This window comes from Hemitrygon akajei, chromosome 18 (assembly GCF_048418815.1).
Source record: "Hemitrygon akajei chromosome 18, sHemAka1.3, whole genome shotgun sequence".
NCBI lineage: Eukaryota > Metazoa > Chordata > Chondrichthyes > Myliobatiformes > Dasyatidae > Hemitrygon > Hemitrygon akajei.
The window spans coordinates 69992562-70005252 of record NC_133141.1 but is presented as its reverse complement, the minus strand read 5'-3'; the positions used below and the strand labels follow the sequence as shown (position 1 = coordinate 70005252).

The window sequence follows — 12691 nt, the reverse complement described above, 5'->3', positions numbered from 1 at the left end:
AAATATTTTGTTTTTGATTTGAGTAATGACACCTACTACACAATTCATCGCATTTATGTGCTTTGAGATGTTTCCCTATCATAAGCTGTGTGGAAAGCACTCTGATGTTTTTGTGGTCTAATAGAAAGCCCCTGACTTTGGTGGAAATGAGCTAAAAGGAGCCAGGAGGCGCAGAGTGAGAATGGACTTTACAATGTGCAAGACTTTCTTTACTGGTGGTCACCATGGCAACGGGTTATTGTTCACTAAGAGAGGTGCAGTGATGAATGCCTTTGTTTAGGTTTAGGAGAAGGTAGATGAAATAAGTGAATTGAAATAGAAAAGTAAAAATAAGAAAAAGAGGGTATAAAAAATATAAAAAAGATTTTTATGAGTATTGCATGTCCCTTCTCTGAAAGTCACCATGACAACAGATTACAAACCACTGACTATTGGGAGAAGTGGTCACACTGGACTGTTTTTTCCTTTATGAAGATATCAGGCTCCATTTTCCTCAGTCTCATGTTGCCAGCTCTTTCTAGAAGAATCCTCTGAAAGATTCTCTCATCAGACTTAGTGACCCTGTGGCTCAATATCCCTCTGACTCGAATATTTTCATTTGGGGCAGCACGATTGTGTAATGCTTCACAGTGCCAGCGACCTGGGTTCAATCCCCGCTGCTGCCTGTACGGAGTTTGTACATTCTCTCCGAGACCGTGTGGGTTTCCTCCGAGTGCTCCAGTTTCCTCCCACAGTGCAAAGACACAGGGCTTAATAGGTTAATTGTCAACATGGTCCCATTAACTGTGCTGTATCTCTAAACAAAACTGCTGAAGAAAAACAATCAAAGAAAGTGATGAAAAATATTCTGACAAACAAGCCATTTTTCTCCAGTATTAATCACAGCAATGTTATTAAACCCACAGAGAAATGCAGACAATTCAGCGTAATTATCAGCTCTCCTGTCTGTCTCATCATGGATGAAGGAAGCCCATTCAAACTGGGATGTAGTTAAGAATGTTTCTGACTTTAAAATGTGTAATGTTATATTCCCTGACAAGTTCATTTTTCTCTCTGTGGTCAAGCAAGCTTCAGTCTTTAAACTGAGTGCCTTGAATTCACAGCAGCTCTCTCAAGTCACAGGAATGTCAGGGGTCAAGCTGTTGGCCTTAAAGAAAGAAAGATTTGCTTTATTTGTCACTTGTACATTGAAGCATACAGTGAAATGCTTCGTTGCACCAACTCAAATCAGTGAGGATCAAAACCCACACAGTCACAGAAAGAACGTACAAACTCCTTACAGACAGTGGCAGGAATTAAAGCTTGATCTTACAGCTGGCGCTGAAAAACAAAACACTAACCACCAATCTTCCCTCTAATTGGTGCAAAAATCTTGTGCTGTGCAATTTTTTGCCCAGTGACAACAACATGTGTGCTCGGAATAATTTTTTTCAATAAAAACAGTATCAATAAACCGGTTCGAAAATCTGCAGATAAATCATCGCAAACTCCACATTGTCAACACCGTGATTGTGTACGATCATGAAATATACTGAACATACCAACAAGGTGCAGGTTGACAACCTTTTGTGCGCAGTTTAAATTCCTTTGTGTGCTCGTACAAGAGATGTGTGCGCACGCCTTAGAAGGAACGTTGCTAGCCGCTACTCAACTGTGCTGCTCCTAATGAGTGATAGCTGGCCTCTAAACCCAGCATTCTCTGGGCATGCTTTGTTAATACGGCCATGTTCAGCATTTGGTTGACACCCAGAGGCAGGTAAAATGGCTGTGGATTTTTTGCAGTGTATTCCATCATGGCTGATTTATTTTCCCTCTCAACCCCATTCTCTGCCATCTCCCTGTAACTTTTGACACCCTGACTAATCAAGAATCTATCAACCTCCACTTTAAATATGCCCAATGACTTGGCCTCTGTAACTGTCTGTGGCATTGAATTCCCTCATCATCATTGTTTTAAAGGGATGTCCTTCTATTCTCTGGCTGCACCCTCTGTCCTAGACTTTTCCACTATTGGAAACATCTCACTACGTCCACTCTATCTAGGCCTTTCTGTATTCGATAGGTTTCAATGAGATCCCCCCTCATTATTCTAAACTCCAGTGAGTACAGGCCCACAGCCATCAAATGCTCCTCATATGTTAACCCCTTCATCCCTGGGGTGATTCTTGTAAACATGGTCACAAGGGGTATGGAGGGCTATTGTCCAGGCGTGAGTCGATATGACTAGGCAGAATAACATATTGGCATGGACTAGGTTGGCCGAAGGGCCTGTTTCTGTGGCCCTAATGCTCTATGACCATATGGCTCTTCGGGACCCTCTCCAATGCCAGCACAATCTTTCTTAGATACGGGATGCAAAACTTGCAAACATTCCTGCACCCGGGGTATCCCTGCCTTGTTTTGTTGCCTGGTCTCCATCAAGTGTCTTCAGAATCAGAATCTGACTTACACTCAGTGGCCACTTTATTAGCCACCTCCTGTGTGAGGTCACTGAGTGTGTGTTCATGGTCTTCTGCTGCTCTAGCCCATCCACTTTAAGATTCGACTTGTTGTGCGTTCAGAGACGCTCTTCTGCACACCACTGTTGTAACATGTGATTACTTGAGTTACTGTCACCTTCCTGTCAGCTTGAAACAGTCTAGTTATTCTCCTTTGACCTCTCTCATTAACAGAACTGCCGCTCACTGGAAGCTATTTTTGTTTTTCACACCATTCTCTGCAAATTCTAAAGATTGCTGCGTGTGAAAGCCCCATGAGATGAGCCATTTCTGAGACACTCAAACCACCCTGACTGGCACCAACAATCATTTCACAGTCAAAGTCACTTAGATCACATTTCTTCCCCATTCTGATGTTTGGTCTGAACAATTGAACCTCTTGACCATGTTTTCATCGAGTTGCTGCCACATAATTGGCTGATTAGATATTTGCATTAATGAGCAGGTGTACCTAATAAAGTGGCCGATGAGTGTTGAAGAACATTACCCTCTCCCCCCTCTTGTTCTTACCCCATTCCAACCTTCCTGCCCCCATCAGAAAAATAGTTTCCCTGCTTTGACTCCACCATAAATTTACCTTCCTCACCACAGACTCAACCTGCAAAATAACCATTTGGGAATCCTGCACAAGGATTCCCAAGTTCCTTTGTGCCTCAGTTTTTTTTGTATTTTCTCTCCATTTAGAAAATAATCAACCCTTTCATCTCTTCTACCAAAGTGCATGACCGTACAATTCCCAACACTATATTCCATCTGCCATTTCTTTGCCCATTCTCCTAATCTAAGTCCTTCTGTAACCTCTCTATTTACTCAAAACTACCTGTCCCCCTCACCTCTCTTTGTATAATCTCCAAACTTTGCAACAAAGCCACCAATTCTGTCATCCAAATGATTGACATTTTACATAAAAAGAATTGGCCCCAACACAAACCTCTGTGGAATACCATCAGTCACTGGAACCCAACCAGTAAAGGCTCCCTTTATTCACACTCTTTGCCTCCTGCCAATTGACACTGCTTTATCCTTGCTAGAAATTTTCCTGTGACACCATGGGCTCGTAACTTGTGAAGCAACCTCATGTGTGGCGCCTTGTCAAAGGCGTTATGCAAATTCAAGTACACAACATCAACCTATTCTTCTTTGTCTATCCTGCGTGTTATTTCTTCAAAGAATTCCAACAGCTTTGACAGGCAAGATTTTCCTTTGAGGAAACCATGATGATTATAGCCTATTTGCTCATGTTCCTCCAAGTACCCCGAAACTACATCCTTAAGAATCGTCTCCAATGTCACTGAGGTCAAACTAACTGAACTATAGTTTCCTTTCTTCTATCTATCTCCTTTTTTGAAGAGTGGAGTAACATTTGCAATTTTCCAGTCTTCCGGAACCATTCCAGAATCTAGTGATTCTTGAAAGATCATTATTAATGCCTCCACAATCTCATCAGCTACTTCTTTCAGAACACTGGGATGTAGACCATCTGGTCCAAGTGACTGATCTACTTTCAGACCTTTCAGTTTTCCAAGATTCTTCTCTCTAATTATGGTAGCTTCACACACTTCATGACCCTGACACCTGGAACTTCCACCATACTGTTAGCATCTTCCACAGTGAAGACCGATGCAAAATACTGATTCAGTTTGTCCTCCATTTCCTTGTCCCCAAATACTACCTCTCCAGCATCGCTTTCCAGCAGTTCAATATGGAAACCATAGAAAGGGTGCAGAGGAGATTTACAAAGATATTGCCTGGATTGGGGAGCATGCCTTATGAGAATAGGTTGAGTGAACTCAGCCTTTTCTCCTTGGAGCGACGGAGGATGAGAGGTGTATAAGATGATGAGAGGCATTGATTGTGTGGATAGACAATAGACAGTAGGTGCAGTAGGCCATTTGGCCCTTCTAGCCAGCACCACCATTCACTGTGATCATGGCTGATCATACACAATCAGTACCCCATTCCTGCCCTCTCCCCATATCCCTTGACCTCGCTATCTATAAGAGCTCTATCTAACTCTCTCTTGAATGCATCCAGAGACTTGGCCTCCACTGCCTTCTGGGGCAGAGCATTCCACATATCCACCACTCTCTGAGTGAAAAAGTTTTTCCGCATCTCAGTTCTAAATGGCCTACCCCTTATTCTTAAACTGTGGCCTCTAGTTCTGGACTCACCCATCAGCGGGAACATGCTTCCTGCCTCCAGCGTGTCTAATCCCTTAATAATCTTATATGTCTCAATCAGATCCCCTCTCATCCTTCTAAATTCCAGTGTATACATGCCCAGTCACTCCAATCTTTCAACAAATGACAGTCCCGCCATTCCGGGAATTAACCTTGTGAACCTACGCTGCACTCCCTCAATAGCAAGAATGTCCTTCCTCAAATTTGGAGACCAAAACTGCACACAATACTTCAGGTGGGGTCTCACCAGGGTCCTGTACAGCTGCAGAAGGACCTCTACTCCTATACTCAATTCCTCTTGTTATAAAGGCCAGCATGCCATTAGCTTTCTTCACTGCCTGCTGTACCTGCATGCTTGCTTTCATTGACTGATGTACAAGAACACCTAGATCTCGTTGTACTTCCCCTTTTCCTAACTTGACTCCATTTAGATAGTAATCTGCCTTCCTGTTCTTGCCAGCAAAGTGGATAACTTCACATGTATACACATTAAACTGCATCTGCCATACATTTGCCCACTCACCCAACCTGTCCAAGTCACCCTGCATTCTGATAACATCTTCCTGACATTTCACACTGCCACCCAGCTTTGTGTCATCAGCAAATTTGCTAATGTTACTTTTAATCCCTTCATCTAAATCATTAATGTATATTGTAAACAGCTGCGGTCCCAGCACCGAACCTTGCGGTACCCCACTGGTCACAGCCTGCCATTCCGAAAGGGACCCGTTAATCACTACTCTTTGTTTCCTGTCAGCCAGCCAATTTTCAATCCATGTCAGTACTCTGCCCCCAATATCATGTGCCCTAATTTTGCCCACTAATCTCCTATGTGGGACTTTATCAAAAGCTTTCTTTAAGTCCAGGTACACTACATCCACTGGCTCTCCCTTGTCCATTTTCATAGTTACATCCTCAAAAAACTCCAGAAGATTAGTCAAACATGATTTTCCCTTCATAAATCCATGCTGACTCGGATTGATCCTTCTACTGCTATCCAAATGTGTCGTAATTTCCTCTTTTATAATTGACTCCAGCATCTTTCCCACCACTGACGTCAGGCTAACCGGTCTATAATTCCCTGTTTTCTCTCTCCCTCCTTTCTTGAAAAGTGGGACAACATTAGCCACCCTCCAGTCAGCAGGAACTGTTCCTGAATCTATAGAACATTGGAAAATGATTACCAATGCATCCATGATTTCTAGAACCACCTCTTTAAGTACCCTGGGATGCAGACCATCAGGGCCCGGGGACTTATCAGCCTTCAGACTCAACAGTCTATCCAACACCGTTTCTTGCCTAATATAAATTTCCTTCAGTTCATCCTTTACCCTCGTTCCTTTGACCACTATTACATCTGGAAGATTGTTTGTGTCTTCCCTAGTGAAGACAGATCCAAAGTACTTGTTCAACTCATCTGCCATTTCCTTGTTCCCCATAATAAATTCACCCTTTTCTGTCTTCAATGGTCCAATTTTGGTCTTAACTATTTTTTTTGCTATTCACATACCTAAAGAAGCTTTTACTATCCTCCTTTATATTCTTGGCTAGTTTACCTTCATACCTCATTTTTTCTTGGCGTATTGCCTTTTTTGTTATCTTCTGTTGCTCTTTAAAAGCTTCCCAGTCCTCCAGTTTCCCGCTCATCTTTGCTATGTTATACTTCTTCTCTTTTATTTTTATACTGCCCTTTACTTCCCTCGTCAGCCACGGCCACCTTTTACGCCCCTTAGGATCTTTCTTCCTCTTTGGAATGAACTGATCCTGCACCTTCTGCATTATTCCCAGAAATACCTGCCATTGTTGTTCCACTGTCTTCCCTGCTAGGGTATTGTTCCATTGAACGTTGGCCAGCTCCTCCCTCATAGCTCCATAGTTCCCTTTGTTCAACTGTAATACTGACACATCCGATTTTCCCTTCTCCTTCTCAAATTGTAGGTTAAAACATATCATATTATGGTCACTACCTCCTAATGGTTCCTTTACCTCGAGGTCCCTGATCAACTCCGGTTCATTGCACAACACTAAATCTAGAATTGCCTTCTCCCTGGTAGGCTCCAGTACAAGCTGTTCTAAGAATCCATCTCGGAGGCACTCCACAAACTCCCTTTCTTGAGGTCCAGTACCATTCTGATTCTCCCAGTCTACCTGCATGTTGACATCCCCCATGACAACTGTATCATTACCTTTGCGACATGCCAATTTTAACTCTTCATTCAACTTACACCCTACATCCAGACTGCTGTTTGGGGGCCTGTAGATAACTCCCATTAGGGTCTTTCTACCCTTAGAATTTCTCAGTTCTATCCATACTGACTCTACATCCCCTGATTCTATGTCCCTCCTCGCAAGGGACTGAATATCATTCCTCACTAACAGAGCCACCCCACCCCCTCTGCCAGTCAGTCTGTCCTTTTGATAAGATGTCAGAGGCTTCTTCCCAGGGCTGAAATGGCTAGCACGAGAGAGCACAGTTTTAAGGTGCTTGGAAGTAGGTACAGAGGAGATGTCAGGGTAAGTTTTTTACACAGAGAGTGGTGAGTGCGTGGAATGGGCTGCTGGCGACAGTGGTGGGGGCGGATATGATAGTGTCTTTTAAGAGTCTCCTGGATAGGTACATGGAGCTCAGAAAAATAGAGGGCTATGGGTAACCCTGGGTAATTTCTAAGGTAAGGACATGTTTGGCACAGCTTTGTGGGCCGAAGGGCCTGTATTGTGCTGTAGGTTTTCTATGTTTCTATGTTTCTAATATCCACTCTCACCCCTCTTTTACACTTTATGTATCTGAAGAAACTTTTGGTATCTTTAATATTATTACCTTTGCCTTCTTAATGACTTTTTTAGTTGCCTCCTGTTTGTTTCTGAAAGCTTCCCAATCCTCTAACTTCCCACTAATTTTTGCTCTATTATATGCCCTCGCTTTGGCTTTTATGTTGGCTCTGACTTTCCGTGTTAACAATGGTTGTGTCAGCTTGCCTTTAGAATAAGTCTTCCCCTTTGGGATGTATCTATCCTGTGCCTTCCAAGTTGCTTCCGGAAACTCCAGCCATTGTTTTTCTGCCGTCATCTCTGCCAATCAATTCTGGCCAGCTCCTCGCTCACGCCTCTGTAATTTCCTTTACTCCACTGTAACACTGATACATTTGACTTTAGACCATAAGACCTTAAGACATAGGAGTAGAATTAGGCCATTTGGCCCATTGAGTCTAGTCCACCATTCAATCATGGTTGATCCTTTTTTTCGCTCCTCAGCCCCACCCCACAACCTTCTGTCCATAACCTTTGATGCCATGTTCAATCAAGAACCTATCAAGCTCTGCCTATCAACAACCTGGCCTCCACAGCTGTCTGTAGAAATAAATTTCACAAATTCACCACCCTCTGGCAAAAGCTGTTTCTCCACATCTCTGTTTTAAATGGGCGTTCCTCTATCCTGAGGCTGTGCCCTTTTGTCCTAGACTCTCCCACCATGGGAAACATCCTTTCCACATCTACTCTGTCTGGGCCTTTCAGCATTCGAAAGGTTTCAATGAGATCCCCCCTCATCCTTCTGAATTCCAGCAAGTACAGACCCAGAGCTATCAAACATTCCTCAAATGATAACCCTTTCATTCCCAGAATCATCCTTGTGAACATCCTCTGAATCCTCTCCAATGCCAGTTCATCTTTTTTAAAATGAGGAGCCCAAAACTTTTCACAATATTCATGGTGAGGCCTCAACAGTGCCTTATAAAGCCTCAGCATCACATCCCTGCTCTTGTATTCTAGACCTCTTGAAATGAATGCTAACATTGCATTTGCCTTCCTCACCACCGACTCAACCTGCAAGTTAACCTTCAGGCTGTTCTGACAAGGACTCCCAAGTCCCTTTGCATCTCAGGTTTTTTGGATTTTCTCCCCATTTAGAAAATAGTCTGCACATTTATTTCTACTACCAAAGTGCATGACCATGCATTTTCCAACATTGTATTTCATTTGCTACTCTATTGCCCATTTTCCAAATCTAAGACCTTCTGCATCCTACCTGTTTCCTCAACACTACCTGCCCCTCCACCAATCTTCATATCATCTGCAAACTTGGCAACAAAGCCATCTATTCCATCATCTAAATCATTGATATACAGCATAAAAAGAAGCTGTCCCAACACCGATCCCTGTGGAACACCACTAGTCACTGACAACCAACCAGAAAAGGATCCTTTTATTCCCACTCGCTGCCTCCTACCAATCAACCAATGCTCTAACCATGCTAGTAACTTTCCTGTAATACCACGGGCTCTTAACTTGATAACCAGGCTCATATGCAGCACCTTGTCAAAGGCCTTCTGAAAGTCCAAATATACAACATCTATCCTACTTGTAATCTCCTCAAAGAATTCCAACAGGCTTGTCAGGCAAGATTTTGCCTTAAGGAAACCATGCTGACTTTGTCTTGTCTTGTGTCACCAAGTACTCCGTAACCTCATCCTTAACAATTGACTCCAACATCTTTCCAACCATTAAGGTCAGGCTAACTGGTCTATGATTTCCTTTCTGCTGCCTTTCTCCTTTCTTAAAGAGTGGAGTAACATTTGCAATTTTCCAGTCCTCTGGCACCATCTCAGAGTCAAATGATTTTTGAAAGACCATTTCTAATGTCTCCACAATCTCTACCACTACCTCTTTCAGAACCCTTGGGTGCAGTTCATCTGGTTCAGGTGGCTTATGTATCCTTAGGTCTTCCAGCTTTTTGAGCTCCTTCTCCTTTGTGATAGTAACTGCACTCACTTCTCTTCCCTCGCACCCTTCAACACCCGGCACACCGCTAGTGTCTTCCACAGTGAAGACACTTTAGCTTCTCCTTTTCAAATTTGAGGGTGAATTCAAACATATTATGATCACTTTCCCCTGAGGCTTCCTTTACCTTAAGCTCTCTAATCAATTGTGGTTCATTGCACAACACCCAATCCAGAATGGCTGATTCCCTTGTGTTCTCAACCATGAGCTGCTTGGAACATCCATCTCATCAGCATTCTGGAAATTCCCCCTCTTGGGATCCAGCACTAATCTGATTTTCCCAATCTACCTGCATATTGAAATCCCCCATGACTGTGGTAACATTGCCCTTTTGGCATGGATTTTCTATCTCCCATTGTCATTTGTGGACCACAGCCTTACTACTGTTTGAGGGTCTGTATACAGCTCCCATCGGGGTCTTTTCATCCTTGCAGTTCCTTACCTCTACCCACATAAATTCTACACCTTCCGATCCGCCGTCACCTCTTTCTAGTGATTTGATTTCATTCTTTTACCAGCAGAGCAATGCCACCCCCTCTGTCTTCCTGCCTGTCCTTTCGTTATAATGGACATTAAGCCCCCAGCTGTAATCTTTCAGCCATGATTAACTGATGCCTACAATGTCATACATGCCAATCTGTAACTGTGCATCTACCTTATTCCATATACTGCACAAATTCAGATACAACACCTTCAGTCCTGTATTCACTCTTTCCAATTTTGCCCACCTTTTACATTCCAACTCTTCCTGTTCACTGCAATTTTGCTCTGTCGTCAGCCTCTCCTTACTAGCAGTCTCACTACACACTGTCTTTGTGAACCAACTACCCCATCCTCAGCACTGTCACTCCAGTTCCCACCCCCCTGACAAACCCTTCTGAACAACTCAAGCCAACCTGCCTGCAAGGTTATTGGACCCCCCTCAGGCTCAGGTGTAACCCAGTCCCTTTTGTACAGGTCATAGCTTCCCCAGAAGAGATCCCAAAGATCCATAAATCTGAACCCCTGCCCCCAGCACCAGTTCCTCAGCCATACATTCATCTGCCAAAGCATCCTATTCTTACCCTCGCTGGCACGTGGCACAGGCAGCAATCCGGAGATTACCACCCAGAAGGTCATAAATATCAAATATATTCAGAGATATGCCTCGGTGACAGGTCCTTCTGGCCCAATGAGCCTGCGACGTCCAGTTACACCCTTGTGACGAATTATCCTATGTCTTATGGACTGTGGGAGGAAACCGGAACACCCGGAGGAAACCCACGTGATCACAGGGCGAATGTACAAACAGTGGTGGGAATTGAACCCGGGTCGCTGGCACTGTAATAGCGTTATGCTGACCGCTACACTACTGTGTCATCCTCTTCTAGGAAATGAAGTCCTAACCAATTCAACCTTTCCCTAAAACTCAGGTCCTGAAGTCCCAGCAACTCACAAACACAAGGCAATAACATCAGTAATTGCTACCAGAGGCCATCATGCAATCCCATCGATCCAGCCGGCACATGTTAAACCTCCGTCCATCTGGAGTCTGTGACTGGGTGATCAGAGGGATTTTCCGCTCCATGTTCTCCCAGGCGCCCATGGTCCAGGCGACAAGGAACCAACAGACCGTCAGCACCATGACCCCCAGCATCTTCAGCAGCCTGCAGCAGGTCATGTAGGGCACCCGCTGGGCTGTTCGGGACAGGAACACCTTCAGCACTCTGCGAGGAACCGAGCGAGAGAGGGAAGAAGGGAGAGAGGAAGGGAAAGGAATGAAGAGATAGTGGAAAGAGATAAAAGGAGATGTGAGATAATGAAATGCACTGAAGAGAAGAGACCATAGAACTATACAGAGCAATACATGCACACACACATGCACGCACACACACACACACATGCACGCACACACACACACGCACGTACGCACATGCACGCACGTGCACACATACACGCACACACACGCACATGCACGCACACACATGCACAAAATGCTGGAGGAACTCAGCAGGAGGGGAATAAACAATTAATGCATCAAGCTGAGACCTTTCATCAGGCCGAAAATATTGACTGATCATTCTTCTCCATAGACGCTGCCTGCCCTGTTGAGTTCTTCCAACATTTTGTGTGTGTTGTTCTGTTTTTCCAGCATCTGCAAAATCTCTTGTGTTTATGACTTACAGCACAGTATAGGCCCTTCAGCTGACGATGTTGTACCGACACTTTAACCTACTTTAAGATCAATGTAACTTTTTCCTCCATTTGTCTTTCACCCATGTGCTTCTCTCAGAGTCTCTTAAACGTCCTTAATGTATCTGCCTTTACCTCCACCCCTGACAGGTTGTTTCATGCACTCACCACTCTCTGTGTACTTCTGACACCCAAAGTTCAAAGTACATTTATTATTAAAATACAACCTTGAGATTACAACCTGCTCCTTACAGGCAGCCACAAAACAAAGAAACCCAATAGAACCCATTAAAAAAGGACTGTCAAACACCCAACGTGCAGAAAGAAAATCAAATTGTACAAACAATGAAAGTAAGCAAATAACATTCAGAACTGAAGTTGACGAAAGATGACAGCCATGAAGTCAGTCATCACTGCAGACAATCCAGGAGCCTATTAGTTGCAGGCCACAGCCTCATTTCAGTGCAGAAATGAGTAAATCTTGCAGAGCAGCGAGCTGAATGCCGGCCCATCTTTCACCTCTGGCCCCAACACCCTGACTTTTTCGATCTGAAAACCTGGGGCTTAAATTGGCCAACCCGCTCTTCTTGCTCTCAACCTGGGCCCTGTCACTTCAATGTACTCTCGGGCCCAGCACCCGCCACCTCGACTCTGCGTCGCCTTGGTTCTGTCACTTCGACAGAATCGCCCTCAGATCGGCTCCAGCAGCCGATGGCTCACGCTCCATTCTCAGGCCTGAGCCCAGTTCAGCCTGTATACCCCACGCTGCAACTCTCTTGCACCTTTGAGACTTCAGTTCACACCGCAAAAAATGGCAGGCTGTACAAAAGCTTGACTCGTCACTGTACTTCCCCCATCACCTTAAGTTATGCCCCCTTTCTAAGTTATAAAAGTGAAAGAAAACCAAACGACTTGTACTATATAGCATTGGAAAACATCCCAAGTGTTTCAGAGGAAATGGATTCTGAATCTTTGTTAGTAATAGCAGAAAGAGGCCCTTGACTTCTTTCATCCTATAGGGGATGGTTGAATGTTGTTAATTAACATAACCTCCAGCTTCTTCTG

At 44.1% G+C, this 12691-nt stretch overlaps 1 protein-coding gene across 1 annotated transcript in view; it reads right to left on the bottom strand.

Annotated features, from left to right (window-relative positions):
* The window catches only part of LOC140741503 (uncharacterized), a 218847-nt gene that overhangs the window by 48994 nt on the left and 157162 nt on the right, over positions 1-12691 (bottom strand). Inside the window, exon 7 of the mRNA XM_073071780.1 lies at positions 10922-11160. Within this exon, the coding sequence (XP_072927881.1) occupies positions 10922-11160 (239 nt within the window). The remainder of the gene's footprint in view (positions 1-10921; positions 11161-12691) is intronic.